Source organism: Cyprinodon variegatus, unplaced genomic scaffold (assembly GCF_000732505.1).
Source record: "Cyprinodon variegatus isolate N-32 unplaced genomic scaffold, C_variegatus-1.0 Scaffold397, whole genome shotgun sequence".
Classification (NCBI taxonomy): Eukaryota; Metazoa; Chordata; class Actinopteri; order Cyprinodontiformes; family Cyprinodontidae; genus Cyprinodon; species Cyprinodon variegatus.
In genome coordinates, this window is record NW_015150850.1 from 428225 (window position 1) to 455460 (window position 27236).

The following is a 27236-nucleotide window of genomic DNA, read 5'->3' on the forward strand; positions in this document are numbered from 1 at the left end:
AACGTTGATTTACTGACTCTCCTCTGAAGACAGACGCCTGCAGCAATGATCAAAACAGAACATTGCTGAGGAACACAGACGGCTTTGAGAGGGAAGTCTCATGTTTCTGTGCTTCAGCACACACATGGTAATGGTAACAAACTACATTTGTTTTCTTATTTTGGTTATAAATAAGTTACACAAATCATATTTTAAGACATCAGTAAAACAAGTTGGTAGAAACATGCTGCATTTTCAGACTACATTTTATTTCCTGCAGTTCCACTCTGCACATGTTGCATAACAAGAGGCCTACTTTGAGGGGGGGAAAAAAGCCCCTTTGCACAGGAGTAGCTATATACTGCCCCCTACTGGTACTGCACCATGGTTTGATGGAGAATTATTTAAGCAAGGCAGATTTATTGTGAAGGTGTTTAACGTAATTATAAGAAATGATTAAAACTCACGCTTCTTAACTTTTTAACCAGATGGGATATAGGAGATATTTTTTACTGTTTAACTTTATTTCTGGAATTATAATTTCTACACTCAAAATGACAGCAGGTCTATTTCTACTCACATAACACAAATATAAATTTTATTTTTTTTTGTCAGGAATTCAGTATAGTGATTTTTAAAATTTATTTTAGGAAATTATATACTTGCAAAAAATCCTAATCATATCATTGCTTCAGAAAATTTATTGAAAGCACATCCATGGATGTAACTTACGAAAATTGGTCAAACATATTTGGAAAAATGTGGATATATTGCAGATATATTTGCAAATACCTAAAGGTGCCAAATTATTCAACAAATACAAATCATAGGATGTGAAGTCATGCGACTGAGGAAGGAAATGGACTGGTTTAAGTGTATAATGGGCTAATCAAATCCTAGAAAAGCTAAAAAATTTGGAGAAGACTGTAGTTTAAGCTGATAAAAGTGATGTTAATAACAATGAAAACAGTCCTGTATCAAAATGGGCATTAAAGGCCACTCTGCAACGAGGAAGTCATTATTACAGAAAGATAACCTTCTAACTTATATCTAAAAAATATCCACTGGACTTGGTTTTCTTGGTTTTTCTTGAAAACCAAGTCCAGTGGATATTTTTTGAATTTTTACGGAATGACTATGACCTGGATGACTGAGAACCTTCATCAGCATAACCTTCTAACATTCCAACTATAAAGTAAGGGAGGACTTGGGGATTTACAACACAGATCACCCGATGAGGGATGAATATTATGTAGAAATATTAAGGAAATGTCAGCTACAGTTACAGTTATTTTTTTTTTTTAATCAGTGCAGAAAAGATCCTAGGAAGGGTGGCAAATTAATTAAGTTGAAGGTAATTTTAGCAATTACTGAAGAAATGTATCGGAAGTATGAGGTTTTAATAAAACTTGTCATTTATATAAGAGAAATAAACTTCCCCTTAACTGGGGTAAAATAGGAAAAGTTTTTTTTTTTTTCCTTTACTTGCACTGCAAAAATCTAAAATCAAATTAGATTTTTCTTGGAATAGGTGTTTTTTTTTTGTCTTGTTTTGAGCAGATAAGAGAGTAAAAATGGAATACGTTGATTTATATTTAAAGAAAAAACAAATAAACCCAGTATCTCAAATATTCATTCCACTGGCCCGCCGATCTTCTTTAAATGCTTAAAGGTGTTAGGTTTATTCTTTTATACATCATGTGCATTGTTACTTTGTTAGCCAGATATAGAGAGTAGATGGAGTAGAAGGCCTTCCTTCACACGCTCGCGGACGTTTTTTGAGCCCACAGCTGTGCAAGCTCCAAGTATTTTCTCTGTCCTGTAACAACCTGATCTGGAATAAACTCTGTTCATTTTTCACTCCTGTTTTTTTTATAGTCCTTTTTTATATGGTTTTACCCAGTTTGAGTTAAGAGTAGTAAATAAGTTGCTCCCAGGAAAAGAACCAGAAGGGAAGTCCCGAGGCGCAACTGCCTTCAAGGGGACATAACTTCCTCATTTAACAAATTGGTGTTTCCGCCCGTGACCTGGAAGCAAAACAACAGAGCCACCAAGGGGAAAAGCTCCACAGCATATTCTCTTTAATTAGGAACAGTTAAAGGTATAGAGGGCGATCTTTTATTTCCGAGTGGATCATCAAAATAAGTGGTCCTCCCAATTGTCAATCATTCTGGTCATGTTTATTTAAGCCCATCCTAACTGCCCACCGTGTTAGCCATCTTTTTCTGCGTATGCACACTTTCAGGTGTATATCTATGGTGAGCTATGGTTTCAGCCAGTCATTCAAGCTCACCTTTCTCACTGGGGTTCTTTGAAAATGGCCGAGGGACGTAGGAGAAAAAGTGTCTATGAAGTGTATGAGAAGAAAAGAAAGGCCTTAGAAGAGGCAGATATATCCCAGAATGCTTTGCAGCTCTCCTCACAAAGCATGTGATTTGGTGCCATTAATAACAAAGATGGAGCAGGCATCATGCAGTGAAAAGGGAGTTACTTGACCAACAGGAAGCAAAAGCAGTGATCATCTGTGCGACAGTAGGTTAACTGAGTTTGCGATAAAGTACAATATAGTCCCTGCTTTATATAGTGAGACATTAAGCCTGTAAGAGCTAAGCGAGAACAGCAACTTCTAAACAGAGCGTGCACGAGGAGAAATGGGCTCATGCACGCTCTCACACGTGGAGAGAGCAGGTCTTTTAAAAAAATATACATAAATACTCCACAATCTAATATAAAAGTTATTTCTTGATCAGCTTTTGCATTGTAGTTGATCTGTTTTGGGCAACAATAAAACACAGCGGTTAAAAATAACTTTATTGCATAGCTTTGACTTGTTTCCTACGAAAGGGTATTAGGGAGATTTTTTTTACTTTGAGAATAAAGTCGTAACACTACTAGAATAAAGTCGCAATATTACGAAAATGAAGTCATCATACAACAACCCGTTTCAGAAAGGAAGCTTGGAGCTCTCCCCCGCAGCTGCCGGCTGAGTCGCTTTTGCCCTGCTGCCCCTTTTTCTGCTTTTGCTTGCTGCTTTGTTTGTTTGTGGTGCTAGAGTCTTTGTTTATTTTTCCATGCTGTTCAAGTTTCCTTTTTTTTGGTGCTCAAGTTTTTTTGTTTTGGGGTGTCATGTGCTTCTTGTTGTTTCTTTTTTTTTTTGGACTTTGTTTTCTTTTCTTTTCTTTCTTTTTCTTATTTTCTGCCTTTTCTTGTTGTGATTTTTTTCTTGTTCTTTTTGTGCTTTTTTTTTGGGGCTGGAAAAAAAAGAAATCTCTAGCCTGGGCCTAATACTCTGTCATACATTTCCAACTCAAGATATTAAGTGTTTTTTTTCTTACCTGAAGTAAAGTGAGGACAGAAAAAGGGTCATTTAGAATCTCATTTTATTTTCAGTATTACGCAACATTAGAAGTATAAATATCTGTTAATATACAACATCTATGACATCCATAGAGCTTTTCTTGGGCAAAATACAAAAACTCAAAACACTTTTATTGCACATTTTTCTAAAAGACAAACCAAAGAGAGCAAGTTCACCTAATACCAGTGTTGCACACAGAAACTAAGGGACCTGAAGAGACAAGCAGACGTGAAGAACTCGACATGAAAGAACATTGATTACCGCACAAACGAACATCCTGCTGGCAGGAGAGCAAAGGTCTCACATGGCCATCAGCGACATTATCCGAGACACAATACAGATTTGGCAAATTAACAATATACAGAATATACATCCATGAGGCTTTGTAAACAAACACTGAATGTGCTTTTAAATGTCTGTCATCATGGGAACACAAAAAATGGGGTTTAATAAATGAAAATGAAGTGTTGAATCTACTTTACCTCCAAATCTATGGACTTGAACATTAAGGTGCAGTTTCTCACAATATCTTTACAATATCTAATGCAGGAAAACATTTGATTGGTTCACGATAAAACCCCTATAATTGTTGGAAACAGCGTGGAACATTTAGATATATTTTTGTCAAGGTAAATTCATGAGATTTCAAAAATAAAGTATATGCTGCTAAGAATAATGTAAATTAATTTCAGTTTATCAAACAGTTTGTAATTTAAAGGCATCAATAATAGGAGGGAACAGGGATACATGACAGCCTGTATAAAGTGGTATAGAGTATTTGCAAGAGATGGAATAAACTACGCAAGCACTCGAGTGAAGCTTAGCGTTGAATGAAAACGGCACAGTGAAACACTTCAACACCAACCCTTTTAAAATGGCACATTCCTTGTGTGACTCAGCATAAATCCCAAACTAGACAACCAAAAGAGGATGTTTGTTTTCTGAACCACCTGCACATGTGCAGAAGCGCTTGTTTATTTCCTCCAGCAAAAAACAATCGATGAGCGTTCTTAAAAAAAAAAACGCCGACGCACAATAGAGACATTCTTGAGAAACGCTAATAGCCCTCACAGTTTTTTATTTTTATTTTCTATATAGATTTATTTATAATGCTACATCTTAAGAAATAGCCCAGTTAGCTTCTCAAGCTTTTGAACTCTTCAAGTCAGTTTCGAAACACGTGAAAACATGGTAGATGTCAGTGAAGAGAAAACCTTTGATTAGACTTTAGACCACAGAGCAGAACGTCTTTATATCGAGCATACAAACATGACACAGCAAAATCTTTACATATAATACAAACAATCATGTAAGCCCATGTTTTCCCTGCTTTACAATACCCTATTTACACCATATTGCATAAAAATCAGAACTATATGTACAGATGTCAAAGGAATGTGAACAAACAACTCCTTGCTAAGAAGAGCAAGAGGTTTCATTCCCCTTATGTCGAAGGCCCCTTCACTTAGAACCGGAACATGATTCTGCACTTTTATGTGAACAAGCCCAGAACGTGGTGTATTCCCTCTGTGTACCACCTGATGGACAATCATGAATCGAACGGATCATAACAGGAAGGGAAAAACTAATAGGAAATTAGCTGAACTGCTTATTAAAATCACGTGGTCTACTGCATTAAAAGGCCTCGGCATCATGTTCTCCGAGTCCACTAGTAAAAGTGCAATTGAAAATCTTTTATGGCACTATCTCTTCATCACATTTCAGCCTCTCACACACTGATTGCACAAAGCCTTTGGTGAGGAAACAAAGAAACAAACCCTCAAACATTCACTTTACCTGAAGAGAAAAAAAAAACACCAACATCATCAGCAAATAAAGAGATGCTAACACCTATATCGGCATGTAACAGCTTAGCCGGTCCTTGAATAAAGCCCAAAAGAAGAAGGCATGACGATGCTTAGAGAAACTATTTAATTGTGTTTACTTCTTGTTGCCGGAGTTACGAGGTGACTCCTTCTGCTGTTTGCACCTGCTACTGTCCTTATCTGAAGAGTCTTTTGGCGCAGAGGGAGAGGCCCGCGAAGTGTCTCGTTTTGTAGTTTTCTGTGCAGAAGCGACTTCCTGAACAGAGTCTTTTTTCTTCTTGTCTGCCGTCTCCCTCCGGGTGGATACGGGCTGCTTGTCGTTTGTTGCGTTTTGTGCATCAGGGGGTTTAGAATTGTCCTGTTTTTGCGAGTCCTTAGATGCTTTGATGATGGGCTCGCTTCCGACCTCATGCAAGGTATCCCCATGGTTCAGCAGGTATACGTCCTTTTTCACGGCAGGCTTTGGCAGCACAGGTGGAGGACTGGGAGAAGCCCCACCCTCTGATGGCTGCTCCTTTCTGAGCTGATGAAGCTGAGATGAAGGGGAAGGCCAGATTACATCTTTTGGTTTCGATTCAGGATGAGCTTGGTTTTTGGGTGAGCGTTCTTTTGGTTTCGTATCTTGATTTTGCTTGATGTGCGGAGCAGACTGCGTGGCTTTAGGGGGGATTGGTTTTGGCTTGGAGTCTGTGTTGTGTTTTATGGTACCAGAGCTGTTGGGCTGAGTGGCCTTTTGTTTGGGTGACTGTGACGGCTGAGCTGGTTCTTCTTGCTTTGTGCTGAAGCCGATGGACAGGCAAAGCTCTCCATGTTTAGTATCCTTGGTTGCTTGAATGCTTGTCACAGTGGCTGCAGATTCTTTAGGGTGTTTTGAGCTTGGACTTCCTTTGATCACCGGGACTGGGGCAGTTGTGCTATGAGACTTTACCTCAGCTGGAACCGAATCTTTCACAGAAGCAGGACCTGCAGGTTGAGGTTCGGGTCTAGATTTACCTTTAGGGCTCGAAAGCTTTTCATTTGGAGCTGAAACTTTGATTTTTGCGGACTGGACCACCGTGTTTTCCTTTACTCCCTTCTTAAACTCTGAATCTGACGGTTTTTGCTCTGCTTTTTCAGCAGGACAGTGTTTAGGAGGCTGGCCCAAATCTTTCAAACTCACAGAGTTCTTGGATGAAACTAGAGGAACTTCTTTCTTCTGAGAATCACCAGTAGCTTTTTTGTTCACATCTATTGTCTCCTGTGTTGCAGAAACTAAGGAAGTGTCTGAATTTATTGCACAGGCGTCTGTGCTATGCTCCGCTTTGGAGGAGAAGGGACTGATTTCAGCGTCTGCTCTGTCAGTTTTTCTCTTTGACAGCACAGCATCTCCATCAGATGCTTTGCAGACAACTTGAGAATTTGAACAGCTGGATTTATTATCCTGCTTGGAAGATGATGCTGGTGTTGTCACAGAAGCTCTTGTCTGTGCGTCGGAGCGGCAGATGTTGACTGGTTTCAGTTTAGAAAGCACGTTCTCTTGTTCTGGCTCTTCAGGCACAGAGGTTACAGCAGATCTTGTTTTCTCAGCTCTCTGCTGCTGGTCTGCATCCAAACCGCTGTCTGTGCTCTGCTGCTGCGGTGTTGGAATATGATCCATCTCTACACGGTGGGGGGGTTTGGAGTTTAGATCCTGCTTTGTTGCCACGGTTTCTGACCCGTTTTTATTTCGTGGTGTAGTGTTTGGTGGGAATCCCTCTTGCTCCGCTTCATCCTCCTGATCTTCGTTGCTCACTTCCCGTATAGAGGGGGTTTTCCCGCTGGAGGTGAAGTGGGGGGTGTGTCGGGGGCCTCTGTGGTCATGAGCTAGAGAGGAAGAGGCTTTAACACTGGCACGGCTTTCCTGTTTGGCCCCTGAAGCCTTTAATGAGTCTCTGGCTCTGTCCTGTGTCTTCTCGCTGCTTTTAAAGTCATCTGCTGTGGTATTTGGCTGATCTTTAGAGACGACGTCACTGGTTACAGGAGAAGCAGCTTCACTGCTCGGTGAACAGGGCTGGGAGGTTTTCATTTTATCTGCTTTCACTTGAGGGATGGTGATCTGTCTCTCAGTTGGACTTTTAATCCGTACCGATGGACTCACAGGAAGGGCGTCGCTTGTGTGGTCTGTCATCTTGGAGAGACAGCTCTCAGTTTTTGAAACCCTCGGTCCTGAAAGGAGAGCAATGTCCAGAGTCCCCTCTAGAGGTTTAAGGGAGGAGACGTGTCGCCCCTCCAGTTTGTACTCGGATGAAGTCTTCCTCAGTGGGGACTCGGCAGAGGAAATGAGCTGGAGTTTCTCCACAGCGCTCCCCTCCCTCCCGGAGAAAAGTTTCGGCGCCAGACATTCAGCGTTTGAGTGACTGCTGCCCTTCATGTGGTCGTGAGACATGACTGTATCCAGCTGGAGGCTCTTGGATCTCATGGAGCCAAAATGGAGGTTCTCGTGGAGGCCGGAGGACAGCCGACACATGCAGTCTTCTCTGTCTTCAAACGACAGCCTTTTCCTGGTGAACTCAATGTTTGGAGCCTTAAAGTCCAGTCTGTCGGGCTTGACGGCGTCTTTCCCCTGCCGAGGATGCTGCCGCTCAGGGTGAGGTGTGCAGGGAGTCGACCGGGTGCTTCCTTCGCTCTCACAGCTTCCACCGGGAGCGTCGAAGCCCTCAGAGACTCGTGTGGACAGCTTTTTGTACAGAACATCTTTAAGCGTTGCGCTAGCAGCTTTGATCTCCAGACCGGACTCTGGGCTGTTCTGGGCTTTATTCTGGATTGGGAAAAGGAAACCTTCGTCCCTCTCATCGCCACATGGGGGCAGTGGGTCAGATTCCAGCAGAGCATCTTGTTTCTGCAGAGACTCCCTCCTCTCTGACCAGTCCTGCCTCTTAACCACCATCTTGAATTTCAGTTTTTCTTTGTCGAGCTCCTCTACAGACTCCTGCCGTCCTACCTTTCGGTTGACGGGCCTCTTTAAGCAGCCCTGCTCGACGGGCCGAAGGCGATTGATGGGCAGCGGCTCACTAGCCGTTTCCTCCACACTCTGCAGGAAAGTGTAATCTCTCTCAGAAGCTGTCAGCTCCTCATCCTGCACCTCCTCCTGGGTGACCTCCAAGCTGTGTTTTCTGGTACAATGGTGCTTCTTCTCCCCAGTGTATGACGGGGACAGCTTCTCCTCAGACTGGACACGCTTCAGGAGGGGCGAGCGAGGCGGCTCTGCATTTTTAGGGCAGGCAATATGGCGTACAATGGTGGGAGGGGAGTGTATTTTGGATGGGAAAGATTGCGTCGCCTTGGAAATCGTTACAGGATGTCCGCTAAGAAGAGGAGATGGTGAACGCTGAGGAGATGTTGGCTGCGGAGTGGGGGAAGGTGTACGGGCCAACGGAGAGAGGGGGATACTGCCCGCAGACTTTCGGCGCCCCTGTCGGAGCCTCTGACCCGGCAGCTTTGGGCCGAGGCCATGCAGAGTGCTGGGACGGATGTGGCCTGAGCCTGCGGGTGAGTTTGGAGCGCTGGAGCTGGGAGAGCTGCTCTGGGAGGAGTTACCACCTGGAATTCACAAGCACAAGACAGAATATGTCAGTAAATAAGAGGAAGAAAGTAAAACACTAAGAGAGTTTCCTGTTTTTCCAAAGCTGAGATCAAATCTCCACCTGACTGGGTGAAATCTGGTGCAGTTCGGAGGGCAGCAGTGGGGGAGCGAGGGGAGAGGCTGTGGGTGGGGGAGCCAGGCAAACTCTCACCGGATGACAGAGAGTGGTTCAGGGAGGAGAAGCTGCGGCTGGTGTGAAGCAGAGGAGAAGGCTGCATGGCGAAACGTTTGAAGAGGGAGCGCCGCCTGAAAAACAAAACAGAGGGACAAAAAACGCCCAGATTGTTTTAATGAAAACTTCACCAGGATATAAAAGCATAGATGCTCCTTTAAACAGCCACTAAATCATCAGTCTACTCAGGAGAAATAAAATAGTTTTATTATTTAAACCAAAGTGAAGCATAACTGAACTGTAAAAAAAAAAAAAGCTACAAAAAAGAACTCATGGCTTAAAAACTAAATCTTACATCTGATAAAGGGAAGCTGGTTAGATATCATGGGAGAGAACAGGGAGGGTTCCACCTCCAGCAGGAGAACAAACATGGAGATACGATCAAATAGTTTCTATCAAAGCATTTCAGCAGAGTCTAAATTCAGCCCAGGATTTATAGCAACACTTTAAACGTAACGCTTATAGATTTACTGAAATAATAGAGAAATATACTTTCAGGTTTTAGTTGAGCAGCATTTTACAACATGCAGCTGTAACGCCACAGATCAACAGAGACTGAAATGCAGCTGAACAGAGAAAAACAATAAAAACTTCACTTTTCTGATTAACTTTTCTGATTTAACTTTGATTCTTATTTAAAATCATCAAAAAACACATAAACCTTTGGTTGCAAAGCGACATATTTGGAAACATTTGCACATAAGCTGCTGTCACATAGTATGCTAAGCAGACTTGGAAGCATCTCATTTAGAAACTGAAGATCAGATCTGGATCCGTTTCAGAAAACAGAGAAAAAAATCCCAAAAAACTCCAAAGACAAAGGCAGCGCTTCACAAACTTCTCTGCCTCTTCTGTGTCACAACCGGGTTGACGCACCCCAGATCTCCCAATTCCCCCTACACCACTATCATCAAATTTTATTAAACAAAATATTTTCTAAACAAAAAAAAAGCTTTCTTTTACAGCCACAATTAAGCCAGCATATTTAATGATCCTCAAATAACCAAAACTCAAATCAAAACCAAACAACATAATTCAAACATTGCAGTTAAAATGACACAATCCTGTCATCATTGCACAAATCATGGAAATAAAATTAGAAATAAATTTCAACTAAATTGCAATGAAGTTACACAAACCATCCATAAGTTCCTGTGAATTTCCAGTAGCATCAAACCTCAACAGAATACCTTAAAAGTCTCTAAAGGTGGATTTGTGGACTCTGATAATCTACCTGTGTGTGTTTTTAATTTGTTTATGTCATGTGCCTGATTCTTAATCTACATCTGAATCATAACCAATGTGAGAAAATAGAAACTCTAAGAAATGTAAGAACTTAGGTAGAAATGCATAGAGTAACAATAAGAAAGAGAGAGCGCCGGTGTTATGCAGAGAACGCCCGTCATTTACACATGTGCTTCTCTGCATAACACCCGGGCTGCAACTATCAGAATCACTTTAACCAATTATAAATATTACAGCTCTTGGATTGAGCATAGTTAAGAAAGCATGTCTAACTTAAATTTTCCCAGCAGCAGCAGTGTGGGTATGACTAGCTGCATACTAAAATATATAACTTCCTCTATAATGCATCTTAAAATGAAGCATAGAAAAATAATTCTTATTAAATAAAATTTTCCCGTAGGCACAATTTGATTTATGTACTTTAGTTACAGTTTGAATTTCAGATTTTTGCAAAGGGCCTCTTAATTGTGTGAGGAAAATGATCTAATGGTGTAATTATCAGACCGCCATTACATTTTTAGTTTCAAGCACCCCTTAGTGTTAGCTAGTGCACCACACTTAGGGAGTCCCTAGACTAGGGCAATAACTTTGTAAACGGTGTTCCTACACCTTTATTACCTAATGGTTGGTATATATTCTTGCAAACTATGTATTTAGAAGTGACTAGGGAGAAATGTTATAAAGTATCTTGAACACAAACACATTTACTGGAGAAACTGAAGCTTCCTGATTGCTCATCTAAAACAAAACTAACCCTTTAACCTACGTAGAATCTCTGACAGTAGAAAGATTTTTGATTTGTGTCATGATCCCATCCTTCTATAACTGGAATTTAACTGAGGTAAGGACCGAAGCAAAAGATTCAACAACTCTTATTGAGATCAGATTCCTGATGAGGGGGGATATTAGGGGTGTAAATAATAATCGTTTTGTATGATGAATCGATCCAACAGCCGACGATCCGATGCATTGATACGTCCGCAAGAGTATCGATTCATGTTTTTTTTTCCTCCGGTCTATTTTTATCCATTTGCTCCTGGGCGTAATTCTCCCTCCCGTGCTCATTGGCGTTAAACCCATTTTTCCCTCCTACTGTGCTTCCTGGTTATACTCTTACAGCAGTGTTTTGCAGTGAGCTTGACACAGAATTTTTTGATTTATGCCCAATATTGAAGCGTGGTCTGTGCTATACGCTGTGGGTCTAGATACAGCCGAGGCGATGAGGAAGTGGGGGCGAGCGTAGTCTGACGACGGAGGGACATAAGGGCCAAAAAAAGCGGAGATCCAGGTGGGAAAAGGGTGCCAGCGTTCTCGTGCACCTCGCTCTTCCAGTGGGTCCAACTTCACGAGTTGTTTTCCGCAATTTCGGTCATAAAAACAAAACAAGTTTGTCAGCTACAATTTGGGGGGCGGGGACATCTGGAGCCGAGGTATTGAATTGCACTGATTGCACTGATTTTTAGCAGTATTTTTTGATGCAAGGCCTTTCATGATCTATAACGCAGGGGCATTATTATTTTTCAGTGAATTAGGTTTTAATAGGAATAGGTGGAGTACAACTTTTCTACTTCTCTTCTTTGCAGTTGTTTCTAAAAGAAAAAACATGCATATTACATATATTACAGCTTTCATTGATTTATTTCAAATTTGAAACATTGTCTAGCCTGTAAGGTGTAAAAAAAAATGAACCAATGAATTGAATCGTATCGTGGTGTATTATTAAGTATCGAAAACAATCGAATCGTTAGGTCAGGAAATCGATACTGAATCGAATCGCCATGATGGATGTGATTTACACCCCTAGGGGATATTAAATGATTTAAATTTATTTCTTTACCTTTCTGGTGTCTTCTCCTTTTTGGATTTCTTTCCACATCTCACCATCTTGCTTCTGTAGCTGTTCCTCCTGGCCGGACCCGTTTTTATTGACGTGTTCTCAAAGGGAGTTGTAGAGATGGCCACTTTGCTTCCACTCTGAAAGAACAAAATAGAAAAAATACAACCTTGTAAGCAATATAACTGGAAGTAGTTAAAAAAGCATTTTTATCCTATGGCGCATTGCAAACGCATTTACACTCCTTGAACATTTTATGTCACAATCACCAACTACAACACGCTTTGGAAAGGAGGAACTAGTGCACAAAGCAAGGATGCACTTGATAATTACTGGGTGTCTAAAAATAAGATAAAAACTGTAAATGAAAAGGGAATGGTTGCTCAAAACATCCATGAAGCAAAACATTTCTAAATCAAAGTGTTTTTTTTTTTTATCTTTGTAAGAAGCAAATCATTTCCAATGTGCACTGGAAGGCCTAAATTGTACAAAACTGGAAAACCCATTTACTGCACATTACTTAAGAACACCATTACTACTGTGAAACATGAGGGTGGCAGTTTCATGACATGGGAATGTGTTCTTCAGTGGGCCGTCCATAAAAAATAAGAACTGTTAAATGCTGCCAACAACATGAGACTGGATGTATATTCACCACCTTAAACATATGGATATCTCTGTAGATATATAGGAATAAACTTCTGTCCTGTTTGAGAATGGAGCAGTCAGTCACTGATAATGCTAAGAAAAAAAAAATAGAAACTCTTCCTCCAACCTAACTGAGCTTAGGCTGTTTGGTAAAAAAGAAAAAAAAAAACACATTTTGGTCTAGTTTTGCACAGACGATATTTATCTGACAAGGTGTGCGGCTGTCATAGATAGAGTTGTTTTTAAGTCGCCTTGTTTATACAAACTGAGAGCAAACCTTGCTCTGAAATGTATCTGTTAAGAACTTCTGTAAAGCATGAACTTTCTTTCCACTTCCATATTCAGCAGACTTTGTGTAGCTCTATCATGCAGTCTCAGTAGTTTGCATAGAAATTTGTGGCTGCAAACAAATATCCCATATCTTTATTGTGAATTGTTGAATCTTTTCCAACAGTGTTTGCAGTTAGAATGAAACCAATTTATGGATCTATAGTTATGATTTTGTTGTTTTTTAATTTTTTTATCAGATAAAGATAGAAAAATGGAGGTGGTGTACTTTTCGTTGTATTTTGTTTACATTTAATCGTCACACTGAAGCATCCACTAAGCAGTAGTCTACTAGAAACTACTGATCTACTCTAAATGTTTTTTAAACTTTTGGCCACTAGGGATGATAGATCTTTAACTTTCACATCTAGAGGCCACAAGCATCGCAACACTGTTGCAAAAGTAAACAAACAATCAGCCGGCCAGCCTCCCGTGTGTTTTGATTGGGGGCCGTGCTAGGCATCCTTGTTCAGCTCGGAGGGCGTGAGAAACTATGCTCCCTTTCACGATTCCTCATAAGGTTTATAGTTTTCCTTGCCTAAGCCATGACCTGCAGCCACAGTAGAGCAAAAGTCTTAGCTCCATGACTATATAAAGACCTGTGGCCGTAAAGCGATACATTCTTCGAGGTCACATGACCTGGCCAACAAAGGTTAGTCTCCCAAATTATTTAGCCTGTATTTCAAGAGCGGAGCTCCGCTTGTAGAGTTGAAAGTATCAAGTGCTGTATATCCTGTGGAACCAACAACCAGTTTAAGGGGGGCAGACACCCTGTCTACTTATAAGGCAAGGCTTAAAACTTTCCTTTTTGATAAAGCTTATAGGTAGAGTGGCTCAGGTTATCCTGAGCTATGTCTATAGTTATGCTGCTATAGGCTTAGACCGCTGGAGGACATAGGGACCCCTATTTCATCATTTTGCTTCATTCTAGCTCTATTCTCCCACTCTGCAGAATCTGTTAGTTCAATCTTCAACATTCTGTTCTCTGTGCTTTTTCTCATAGTAGCTTTGTCTCATCTGTTCATGGGTGGCTGTGATTCCACCCTGGAGAGAAATATCAGCTGTGCTGCTGCCATCAACACCTTTGTTTATAGATGCTGGAGGTTGGCCTGTTTTTCAGTGTATTCCTGTTTCTCTGACTGTGACTGGCTGGATGTGCTCTCTTCATCCTCTGACATGGAAGCTGGCTCGGAGTTTTTCCTCTCCACTTTCACTAGAAGCATGCTTAGTGTGAGGGATTACATCCAAGTCAATGAGTCGATGCAATCAACTGGTTTTCCTTAGATAGAAAACTTTGAATCAATTTGACTGTATGATCTGGTGAACTGTAAAGTGCCTTGAGATAATGTGAATTGGCGCTATATAAATGAACAGAATTTAATTATATCGGCCTGATGAATCATTAAAAATAACGCATATTTGATAAGTCTTTCGATCACAAATCAGCGTTGTGCCTTCAAAGTCAGAAACAAACAGTCTTTGTTGTGTTACCTTTAGCAGGAGCTCCACCACCTCTGTGTGGACCAGTCCATGGACAGGTTCTCCATTCACATGAGTGATCAGGTCTCCAGCTTTGAGCCCTGCTTTATGTGCTGGACCAGCATCTTCTACATTCTGATTCACAAAAAAGATCAATATAATCATGAGGTTTCATCTCAGAACATAGTACACATGTATACAATTATATTATAGATTTTCTAGCTTCACACATCCATCCCAGGTTCCTTACCCAGACCATGTGATAGACTGTGTACATGTCACTGTCACAAGCGTACACTCTGATGGCCCTTAGCGTGAAACCAAACTTCTTCCCAGAACTGTGGATGATGATGGGCTGCCGTGCGTTGGTGGCGCAGAGGGAGGAGTCTCTGCTCGGAGAGGAGTCTCTGGAGGACGGGTCCGAGGAGAGGGAGTAAGGAGAAAGAGGGCTGGCAAGTGGAGACACCCCAAAGATATCTGTAAAGATAAGAAGCAATCACCACCTGAGAGGCTTCTTTATTTTATCAGTCAGACTAAAACCAGACCTGTGAAGCTGGTGGGATGAGGCTAATGGGATTTTTTCCCCACAGCCGACAGGATCTCTAACACCAGGCCTAACCAAGCATTTTGTTCATTATCTTCATGGACTCGCCTGTTTTCTCACTGTCACTGTGTAAAACGGATCTCACAGCAGCTGTCAGACTGAGCTATTTCTGCACAATCTATAGAGCTCTCTCTGCTGTAATATACTTTATCACTTAGAGCTCACACAGAGATGATGGTGGACCGTTAGTCTGCACTGTTTCAGACTTACCTCCAGGGATTAACAGGGACAGGGCACCAGTTGACACCGACTTGGGGACTTTAGCCATAGGTCTGGTCTTCTCTGCAGCCGTTTCTGGTCGCAGAGAGGAGGTCTGAGCCCCCTGATCTGTAGAGGCCTGACTGGTAACACCAGGAATCTTTACCTCCTCGCTTCTGGGAGTCAGCTGATCCAGGTGTTCAGAGAAGCTACCTAATTATCGGAAACAAATTACAGAAAAAGGCATAGAAAGGTTAGTGCTAAAACAGCCAATAGATAAAAAAAATAAGTTTACTTGATCTAGATAATATAAAATAAATGTATATTTTGTTTGCTTTATAATTAAAAGCAAAAAATCTTAATATCTCTTTCTCTGCCTCTCAGAATCATCCATTTTGTTTTAAATATTTGTTTCTTTAAACACATCATCTAACCACTATAAATGTATTTTACCCATTAAGATATTCAACTAAAACTTGGTGTATATAAAAAAAAAAAAAAAAAACCCAAATGCATAAAAAATGAAGAAAGAAAACCATCAAGGCACATATTACAGGGGAAGAGTTTGCCAGCAGGGGGCAGTGTAACAGGAGGAAGGGAGCTGGCCTCTACCCACAGCAGCTGAATGAGCTGCCTGGTGACCCAGCTTGGTGTGCTGTCATTGTGATAGCCATTTTGGTGCAAAGAAATTCATTTCAAACACCATTTTACTGATGGATGTAGATGCAATCATAGAGCATGGAGCAGCAGCATTTACATAAAGCTCCTAAACTTTGTCTCTAATGACTGCAAATTTGAAAATGATTATTATTACTGTTGCGCCGATGCCATTTTTGGGCCCGTTACCGGTACCAGATACCTGGCTGTGAATTACTGGCCGATACCAATACCATACCAATACCATTGATGTGTGTGTGTGTGTGTGTGTACATGAAGAACTGCATACTACTTGGATGTCAAATAATTGCCATCATGGCTTTATCAAGCTGCTGCCTACCTTTGTGAAGCAGGAAAAATACTAATACAAAGTGAATCCAGTAGAACTTTTTTTGCCTACATGGAATGGGTGACAGTTGAAAAAACCTTTGGCTCTCAAAATGGTATCGGTGCCCTATTTGTCGGTATTCACCGATACCGGTTCTACCATTTTAGTACTGGATCGGGGCCCCATTCAATACTGGTATCTGTGCAACACTTATTATTATCCTTTATCACAAAAGCCTGAACGAACCACTCACCACCTTAATGGATAACACAGCCTTTAGCCTATTAAGGGGGAGTGAGGAGGAGTGTTGGCCTATTGGTTAGAGCAGTGCGCTTGTGCTCTGAGAAGGTAGCAAGTATCCTGTTTGATCCCTACAGCCTCTACTCTGGGTCCCTGAGCAAAACCCTTAAACACACTCTGCTCTCACGGGCGCCACACAATGGCAGCCCACTGCTATCCAAGGGGATGGGTTAAACGCATGTTAAATGTGGAGAGTGAATTTCTCCGTTGTGAGATCAATAAAGTTCAATTATTATTATTATTAAGAGCACATTATAGTACACTGTGGCTCAGTGTCACTCACACTGCTGTTGCTTCCTGCTTAATGTTTGTTTAGAGAACAACATCATGGACTGTCTATGTCTGCAAGTAGCTGACAGGAATTTATGCACAGATCTGTGCTAAAGCTGTAATCAAAACTGCAAACTAAGTTTTGATCCAAACCAAATCAAAACTAAGCTAATAGAAAATGTAAAAAAAAAAAAAAAAAAAAAAAAACACAACCAGCCTGTAAAGTTATTTCCAATATAGGAAGAAGCCTTTTCTCCCTACAAATCAACTTACCATAAAAATTAAATAAAAAGCGTGCACATTTTAAATATGCATACATTTTAATTGTTGAGGCAAATTTTTATTCATTTCGTGATGAAAAATTATTTCCAATAACCCTAGAGAAAGAAATAATGTACTTCATTTACTATTCAGCTCTATGACAAACGCAGAGGTAGAGACTTCTGCTACGAAAACGTCATTTTTAAAATATTATTGGTTGAGTTTCTTCTATAAATAAAATAAATAATTCCATGCTATTCATCTATCTGCCTCTAAAAATCCTGCTAAAAAGGAAATCTGAGAAGATACTGAAAGCTGCCTTTGGTGTATCAGATTTTTTTAAGCCAAAGTCAAGTCGTAAAAGTCTAATTTCCACCGATACAGTAAGTCGTACCAGAAAGCGTGGCTCCGCTGTGAGTGCTGCCGGGAGTCACAACGTCCGACTCATCCTGTGGCAGCTCTCCGATAGAGAAGGACACCTTGCTGGGGTCGCTGAGGCCTGAGGTGTCGTCTCCTTCGCTCTCAGCAGAGATGGCAAATTTGGGAAGTAAACCGGGTTGAGGGAGCTGATTCGCACTGTCTGTGTCTGTAGAGTGGGACAGCGAAGGCCTGGAAGAAATAAAACAAATCAAAGATTTTAATGACATAAAATAAACCCCAGTCAGGCCTGTTTTATGTGTCTTATAAAACCCCAGTGATGCTCTTTCAGTGAAGTTGGAAATATTCCTACATTTCATTAAAGTCAGGCGTCCAGCTCAGAGAGTCGACGGTCAGCGGACTCTCGCTCTTCTTCTCCTCCGCCTCTCCCTTCTCCTCCAGATGCCCTCGTGACAAATCCAAGCTGCTGTAGACCTAAAAACAAACATGGCTTCATGTCATTAAACGCAGGCCAGGATGCAGAAACATTTCTTGCAAACATTAAAAAAAGCCCAAATGTATCAGGGATAGCATGAAAATGCGCTTCTTCAACCTTTACAATAACACCACCGTGCTTGTGTTGTGCAGAACTCCTGACGTCTCACTAAGGTGGAAAAAGAAGCTCAACATTTCCTCAGAGGCACCCAGCTGCTTTTTGAGACTCACTGTAATGTTATGATGTGTGAGGGGAGCTTGCTGCATTGCAGCACGACTCCCAGCCTGAGTCTCTGTACTGTATACAGCTCAGACACGACTACAAAAAACAAAGATCTGATCTGAAAGCAGAAAATGTATGCAAAGCTGAAATCAACGTTCATTATGGTGGGGGGTAAGAAAAGAACAAGCAGGAGTGAAAGTGAGGATATCAGACATAAATTTCCATATGAAACCCTTATTTGTGTCCCATGAGAGAAAGATGGGAACAGACGAGGATATCGGCTCTTTTCCATCACTAATGTCTTTGGCAGAGAGAAAAATGCTCATATATTATCGTGAGACCAGAGCAATGCGAGGACAAAGATTAAAGAAGCACCTTTGAGAATCGGTGAGAGCAGGAGGAGAACTGCCGCAGCTCCACGTTGAAGTCTTCATCATTTGTGTCCTCTTCCTCGGTCTCTAGGTGATGATATCTCTCAGAACGAGCTGGAAAGGAGGGAGGTTTGGATTTTAATGGATTTTCCACAACATTTTTTTTTCTTACAGGTTATTTCTCTGCCAAGGATGGAGCTGAGGCAGAGAGAGAGAGCAGAGGAGCTATGATCAGCACAGTTTGTTTTTCTGTCAGCTACAAAGCCTTGCTTTGAGAAGCTTGTTAGAGAAACAGAAAGAGTAGAAAACAAGGGTTGGCCTCGGCTCAGGTTGCTCTCTCACATATCTAGTTTTTTGGCTCTCGTTCCACAGACCTGTGATTTCTCTGGCAAGAAATCGTCACAGATTTCCTCCCAGCTTTCAAAGATGGTTGGAAATTAAGAAAATGTGAGAAAATAAAAACCAAAAGTGGACTTGTTGTAAAGATAATGGACTTTGTTTTATTAAGTAACGTATTCATAGTAAGGAAAACTAAGTTATACTTTTATAAATAATACTTTTAATCATGAGCAAATCAGGAAAAAAGACTTCTAATTTCCTGAAGGCCTAAATAAGATGTTTTTAGATGTTTCCAGGTGGGTTTTCACGATAGTAATGAGGAAAGCAGATCCATTATTCTAGAAGCTGCTTCCAATAACATGTTTCCTTCCAGCACCATTGTACCTTCTCTGACTCTGTTTCCCTATCTTTGCAAAAATGAGCCACCCCAAAGCACCATGTTTCACATATAAATGGTCTGTTTAGGGTGTTGCAGAGAAATAATATTTCACCATCATGTATTGTTGTGTCTATATGTTACGTCGATTTATATTTTCAGATACCAAACTTTGCATGTTGGATTACTTACTAAGGCAATTTGTTGCACTGGATCACATGATAAGTAAACATTTAAAAATTGTGGGTTTTAATCTGACCAAACCTTTAAAGTGGGAGTTTTCTGTATTCTTTATTTGGACTGTGAGCAGACTGCAGTTAACATAGCATCATCATTTTGGAATATTTTATTCTAATCCTGCTTTGGGATTTGCAGCAAAGCAAACACGAAAGCAAACCTTCCTTTGCCAAATTTCCTAATTTGTTCACGCTATTTTGTTTATATTTGGTTAACACGTGGTACAGATCAGAACTACAAATCCCATTTCAGAGCATCAAATTACAGATGCATTTTAAAACAGGCCGCCCCTCTGATAGCACATCGCAGCATCTTTAAATTCACAGAGAAAACCCTTTTTCTGTCTCTTCTCCAGGACCTCAGTGATGCAAGGAGAGACGCAACATTCCAGCTCGACATCATGTTACATGTATTGCATCCGTCTTTAAAGACCTCTGAGCTGAAAATCCAGCACAGGCTTACTGATACGCCCGTTCCGATAAAATGGATGAGGATTTTTTAAATCTCCCGTCCCAGGCAGCCGTCCTGTGTGCCCTCCTGCATTGTGAGCGGTTCCAACCAAAGAACCGTCGAGTTGCTGCCTGTCTTCTTTAGCTGAGAGCTACCTCAACTACAAATTAAGAGCACCGTGGGAGGATCTGTTAAAAGCTGTATAAGTGCCCCTAAACTCAAAGATTTATCACCTGTGCTGTATTGGAGTTTCCTGAACAGCCGAGGCAGACATAAGACCCAGACCTGCTGGAGTGAAGCCTCCGGTAAAGCAGCTGCTCATAACAGAACCAGACCAAATCCATCCTCTCCCCTTTCGTGGGACAGCAACAAGTTAAGGATATTTTAATAATTATAATGTGCCTGGGTAAGTAGAATTAATAGTTAAATGCTGATCGGTTTACCAAAAGTATCCCCCCAACTATTTATTGAGGTTTATGACAAACATTCAGTTGCTTACTGTTGATGTTGCAGCCGCTGTTCCCGTATTCCAAAAGTTGTTTTTTCATCATCTTGTGTGTGTTTTCTCTTGTCTGCATTTGCGTTTCTGGGTTCACTTCATTACATGTGCTGCCACTCGAATGCGTCTGTGTCGGCCATCTTGTGAAAGGCAGTTTGGTTTAAAGCAAAAAGGTATATTTATGACCTGCTTATGGCTAACATCTTATGGTTCCTGATCTCTGGTTATCGTCCTAGCCTAGTTGCTAACGTACATTAGCTGTGCTTGCTGCTGAGCTATCGGTTGCCGTGGCAACAAAAGCATTGCGTTCCTCACATCACTGCTCAATTTCATAAACATTGTTCAGGGCTGTCACAAAAAATGCATTGTGTATGTTTGTAATGGTTCATTATTGGATTAAGTGAAACTTAATTGATTTGACTGATACCCAAGACAACCATTGCCACACTGTCTGTCGTATATCATCTATGCTGCTAATCTGAGGGACATCCCCTCAACGCATCCCAACAGCTAAGCTAATGAAATGAACATTATCAAAGAAGAGTTCAATTGAGCTCTTTTATGTTTACTGCTTCTGTCATGTCTTGTGTAGTCATGTAGTCTGTGATTATTTATACAGCGCTGACCGGTTGTCTAAAAAGAACAGAGCCTACTTCCTTTGAGTTGAATAGAGAAACAAATATTGTCCTTGTGGTTAATGATTAATATTTCCGCTTGAATTATAAACCACGTTATTGACATTTGCTGACGGTAAAAACATCTTGGATTTTAACAGCCAGTCTAAAACATTCAGCCACAAAGTTAAGCTGTTAATAACACCTCGTAATTAAGAAAAATGGCAGTTAAAATCGTTAAATTAAAGGCCGTTACTTGGTTTCACCCTTAATTTGAATGACATTAGTTAACTAGAACTTCCAGTTTTAGTTAATAGTTTTAATGTGCAATAAAATAAATTAAATGTTTTATTAGAAATAATTGAATATAAAAGGCATTTAGCACACTAAGATGAAAAACAGTAAAGACTAGGACTAAGAAAAATTCTCAAACTGGTAACTCACTGTCAAAGTAGCTTGTGTCGTCTTCAGACTCCAGCTGAGGAATAAACTCGGCCTTCTGTCTCAGCAGGCCATTCCAGTCCAGGTTGTGGAAAAATTGATGCTGCTTCACTTCAGCAGCTCCTCCTGATGTTGGGAGAAACAAATGTTTTATGAGACTAGTGTCGAAGAAATAAAAAACAACTCGCAAAACAAAACCTGTGTAATTGACTTTGACGCTTTAGTTTAACACAAGAGGTGAAGGAACGCTTATGAAGCATTTCCCTTTCCCCCTGTGGCTGCAGGACAAACTGATGTAATGACCATAAATTATGCAGGAGAATGTCGCGACTGTGACCTTTAGAGCAACAGCAGCAGGCGTTAAGCTAAGCAGTCCTCAGACAGAACAAACCATGTGGATCAAAAGGATAAAAAGCTTTTGTCCCTCCCTGGTCATGGTCACCTTAAAGTCTGCAGATTCTCATAGCGACTGATCATGCATGGAATTGGATCCATACAAAAGAAAGGAAATAATTGCAATTGATCAAAACTGCTGGTTCAGTAGGCCACAGGATAAGGCAATCACTTGCAGGATGACCTCAGCTTCTTTCCCTGTAGCTAATAATAATGAACAGTGCTGCTGAGATGGCAAAAGACAAAAGCCTGACCTGATATATCTCTGTAGGCCTCAGATGGGTCCTAGATGTTCAAGTTTCTCACCTGCACCCATCCTTTCTAGAGGGTTCTGTCTGAGCAGCAGGGTGATGAGCTCCTGAGCATCGGGAGGCGGAGCATCCTCACCATCAGGCCAGTTGATCTCATCTACAAACATATGCACACAGTTAGCCTTAATACCAGCTCAAACAAAGGACAAAGTTCAGCTGTTAACGTTTATTTATGATCTGATTATCAGTCAAAGAGGCTTAATTTGATCTGTATTAGCTGATTGCTTGTGCCAATATAAAGTAATTTTTCCCCAAATTGCAGCTTCACGATAGCTTTGTGATTGCAGAGGCTAGAAAATCTCTTCTAAGGTTAAAAAACGTGGAAACAAGCTGCATTTCTGTTGATTTAGTCCTGCTGTTGGAGGAAAGAATGTGACTCACATTGCATTGAAGAATTTATCATTAAAGGGACAAAGCAAAACCTTCAAATAGTGAACACTAATTTAGTTTAAAGGCTTTCTTCCTGAATTAAATTTAATCTCTAAGAAAATGCTTTTTACGTGGTATATTTTTTGCAGAAGAGGTCATTGTATATATATATATATATATATATATAAAAAATTGTTCTTTTATTGCATGTATGCTGGAGTCCAAGCATTTTTGGTATTGGTTTCTAACTTTGCAGCAAGGATTTTCTCTCCCAATAGGGTTTATTCTATAGAGGATCTGGTTTTCAATTAGCCACTAACAGTGATACCTCCTCTGGCGGTCACTGTATATAACAAGAGTTAAAATATAAGAATGACCAAAGAAGGAACGAAGCTCATGTAAATCTCGACTGGCCAACTCGAGGTGGAGAGCTTGGCTGAACCTCCTGGACTGAATCTGGACTCTAAAATAGTTCTGTAGTCCTCTGAAACAGGTTTCTTTTTATTACTTTTGTTACGAGATGTGTACGTTATCATCTTTACATGAAGTGAGAGGAATATTTCTCAATGACATAAGGTTACTACAATTTCCCAGCTTGGGATATATAAAGTAAATCTATTCTATTCTATTAGGGGCGGGGCTTACAGTTCAAACAAACCTGTTCTCCCCGCTCGTTTATGGTTGTTTGTAATAAACTGCTTTATCTTCCCATTTATTCTTCTTTTTGCATTTAGAAGCTTTACTCAGAACCTTCTTAAGATCCAACAGTGAAAAATGTGAATACTTGCCATTTGTTGACCGGTCTTGCTGTTTCTGATCAGGATTGTATCTCTATATTCATACATCTATCCATGTACACACATCATGATAAAATAAAACTATTATTGGGAAATTGACTTTTAGGTCAAAACCCTTAACCCCAATTAAACATCTGATACCATCATCACAAGCCGTTTTCTTTCTCCTGTTGTGCAGCCATAACTTATACCCGTGAGGTTAAAATCCTCCCGTTGGGATGTCCTCTATGAGGAGTGTACGCAGCTCTGAAGTACGGCCCAATGAGCTGCTGTGCAGCCCTTATCTACAGACCATCTACCAACCGTGGGGCTTTGTTGCTCTGTGTCTGTGCCAACATGTTTCCAGATGGTTCAGTGTTGATAATCCACCTGGCATGTCAGCTCACTGTTTTTTTCTAAAAACAGAAACTGAAAACCTCTTGTTTAAATGATCAACCTCTACATGTTGGACTCTAATTTCAAGAAGGTACCACCACCAGCAAACCCAGCTGGCCTCTTAATGAAATGTAAGGATAAAACTAACTGCATTTATGTATGCTTTAATTCCCTGTGAAAAGTCTTATAAGCAGAGAACAGATGTTTTAAGCTATGTCTGTGTCAAGCTGATTGTCGCCTCAAAGTGCCATTTGCCCCCCCTTCCCCTTTAATCGAATCTGGACGGGTCATGAATATGTATGCACGTCCAGAGGCCGCAGTGGAGTGTATTCAGGCTGTTTCAGGCCCCTTTAATTAACAGTTACCCTCAGAGGCTTGGCGTGGTTTGATTGAGAGCAAACCAAATCCGTTATGGCGCGCCATTCATTTCAGCGTCCCACATGATGGCTCTTATCCAACAGCTCAACATACAGTAACACTATTCACTGGAAACTGCAGCGCTGACAAGATAACACCTCCTGTTCTTAGGAAGATGCTCTGTGAGCTTCCACCCATAGAGCAACAATGTCACACCATCACAATGTTCAAACTGAGCCAAAAACAAAGTCACTGTTTGGCATCTGTTCTTCTAAAGGCCACTGGCTGTTAGACTAAAGGGCAGATTAGACTTCTGCAAATGCACACATCAAATGTCGCCTTGGTCTGGAACCAGTTTTGCTGGTATGCTACTGCAATGTTGGTCTAGAATTTCTAGAGACGCCAAACATTTTCCCTACAAAGCAGAAGGGGGAGCCTATTCGAGAACTTCGTCGGATGGTCAAGAGAACTTTGGTGGCGCCGGCTGGAAGGTTTATCTTCCAAAACAACAATTGCACGTCTCCAAGATATCACCGTCACGGAGATGGATCTAGAGTTGCTAGAGATTGAAGAGGAAAAGGTTCTGTTAATGGAGCAAACCTCCATTAACCTTTTGTCGTAGTTGCTCATTGTACTTGTTCCTCGGTTTTTAAAAATGGCGCGCCCCGGCACCGAATTGAGAAGGACGGCCACACAGCCAGCCGGAAAGGCATACCAAGGACCAATCACAGCTGCTTTTTGTCTGCAGACTTCCACTTGAGGTCTGCGCCGGTTTGCGTCCGTCCGACGCGTAGTCAGGATTTTTTTGAGGTGCGTGACGACTTTTGCAGAACCCCTGCGCTGGGGACTCGGTCGTGCACAGAGACAGATTTGACGGTTGCAGAGGCTATGCGTCAGAAGCATAAATTGGCCTTTTAGTCTCTAAATCCTAGTCTGATCCAACTGGGCATGAAATGGCATCCACACAAAAGATAGAGGGCATCATAAAATGTCTCTAATCTACTATAATATTATCCAAATCTGAAACCCAGCTTTAATTAAAGCAATACGAAATAAAGTCAATCTTAAATATTTCATATATTTATGCAAATTAAACAGCTTTTAGTTTTTGGAAGAACTACAGGCAGACCTCCGAGGCTTAATGCAGCATATGTTTAGGATGAGGCCAGGCTGTGCAGAATCAATCGCATAGAGTTTCACTTTAATTGGGTCCCAGCCTCAGCCTGCATCGTTCATATGCGGAAAACAATAAGATTACATGGCTTTCTTGTTTTAGTCTAAATAGATCTCCATCTGGTTTAGAAGAACTCTTTGTCAGAAATGATCAGGACTTTTAGAAAACAAATCTGCAAATGTAGAAAGAAATTTCTTATTGGCTAGACATGGAGGGTTTTCAGTTTGACCTGTCCTGATAGGTTACCAGCCATTTGGAAGTTACAAGCTTCTTACAAATCCAATAATGCATCATATGCAAGAGCTATCAGGTCTGGGCAACAACAAATACTCATAGTTAGCTACCTTCACCATCACTGAGGCGTTAAAGTTAAATTAAAGGGAACCCAATAGTGGTAAAAGCTGTTCTACAACAAGCTCATACAGTTTTAAAGAACTGGAGAAAGTGAGGCAGATATAAAAGAGTCTGTTTCATTTATATAAGTTCTCAACTCTGTCCATTAACGGAAGGATTTGTAAAAGTTAGATACCCTTTGTAATACTCAGAGTCATCGATCTGGAGGCTGAGCAGGGAGATCCATAAATACTGCTGTTAAAGTGATGCTAATCATGTTAGCCACCAATATAAGCTGCTAAAGAAGCAAGAGAGACATTTTTTCTTTTAAGCTGCTGATTTAAAGATCATATTTTCACCTCTGCTCCTGATATAAACGGTTTAGGATTTCTGGCAACAATAAAAACAAAAGGGAAATGAAAAAAATGCAAGAAACGGAAATCTATTTGAAAATATATTGTAAAGCAGGATTTAATAAAAAGTTTGATAAGTTCATTTCTAAGCTAATTTCAATGTGTAACTCTTTGGGTTGTAAAAGGAGATGATTTACAAAATAAAAATCAATTTGGAGGTGAACTTCTAGACATCAGGAAGACAATAAGACACTCAGGTTTTTCCCTTTTCAACTATCTCACTTATATTCTTTCATAAAGTCTAACAGCGAAAATGATACCGAGAAATAATTTGGGTGGAAATTACCTATTTTTCAGTTAGACTTCACTATTAAAATCATCATCAGGAAATGAGGAGATGCTCATAGGAGAAATAAACGTTGGAATAATGCCATTTAACAAACTTGCTGCAGCTTTTCAAATTATTGATCCCAGAACCTCGATCACGGGATTCAGGAGTGTTGGAGATGCTTCTAAAAGATGCATGTTAGTAGCTAAGAAAAGATGGACATAAGCCCCCCTGATCTATCTTATATCAAAGTAAACACTGACTAATCATATTTTGAGAAATTATCTTATTTTCCAAAGTAGTAAAAACCAAAATATTACCAGAAAAAAAATAAAACCCTATGGAAACACTGACCGCTTATGACCTGTCCGAACAGCTCCTCTGGAGTGTCTCCAAAAAAAGGCACACAGCCCACAAGGAACTCATAGAGGATGATGCCCATAGCCCACCAGTCGACCGGCTTCCCATATCCTTGTCTCAGGATCACCTCTGGAGCGATATACTCTGGTGTTCCACATACCTTCCAAAAAAACACAAAGAAATCAATATCCTGATGAGTTTTGTGAATTAACCGATAAAACAGGACACTAATGAACCTGTAGACCTTCACCTGTTTATCTGAGAACTCCCTGGCATCTTTCTCTATGTGTCCCTCATACAGGTTAGTGGTCATGTTCATCAGACCGACTTTAGAGAGGCCGAAGTCGGTCAGTTTGATGTGTCCCATTGAGGTCACCAGCAGACTGTGGGAACAGAAGGACAGATCGAAAACATTAACTGTTAAAGCTATGAAAACAATGACTGACATACTTTAATACAAGAAGGATTAATTATAACTTGGTATATAAACCATAACAAAACTTTTGAGTTATAATAATGACATTTCTATTTAATTGGAATTAAAAAAAAGTAAATTGCTATGTTTCATTTGATGATATTTGCATCAATTAAAAATAT

General features: G+C 40.6%; 1 protein-coding gene across 1 annotated transcript in view; it reads right to left on the bottom strand.

Annotated features, from left to right (window-relative positions):
- Positions 1 to 3358: 3358 nt before the first annotated feature.
- Positions 3359 to 27236, bottom strand: part of mast4 (microtubule associated serine/threonine kinase family member 4) — a 46700-nt gene continuing 22822 nt past the window's right edge. Inside the window, exons 14-26 of the mRNA XM_015387531.1 lie at positions 26890 to 27022; positions 26634 to 26799; positions 22189 to 22290; positions 21493 to 21615; positions 18538 to 18647; positions 17818 to 17939; positions 17482 to 17696; positions 15284 to 15484; positions 14720 to 14946; positions 14482 to 14604; positions 12019 to 12155; positions 8826 to 9010; positions 3359 to 8721 (exon numbers count right to left, since the gene is read on the bottom strand). Of these exons, the coding sequence (XP_015243017.1) occupies positions 5279 to 8721; positions 8826 to 9010; positions 12019 to 12155; positions 14482 to 14604; positions 14720 to 14946; positions 15284 to 15484; positions 17482 to 17696; positions 17818 to 17939; positions 18538 to 18647; positions 21493 to 21615; positions 22189 to 22290; positions 26634 to 26799; positions 26890 to 27022 (5287 nt within the window). The 3' untranslated portion in view covers positions 3359 to 5278. The remainder of the gene's footprint in view (positions 8722 to 8825; positions 9011 to 12018; positions 12156 to 14481; positions 14605 to 14719; positions 14947 to 15283; positions 15485 to 17481; positions 17697 to 17817; positions 17940 to 18537; positions 18648 to 21492; positions 21616 to 22188; positions 22291 to 26633; positions 26800 to 26889; positions 27023 to 27236) is intronic.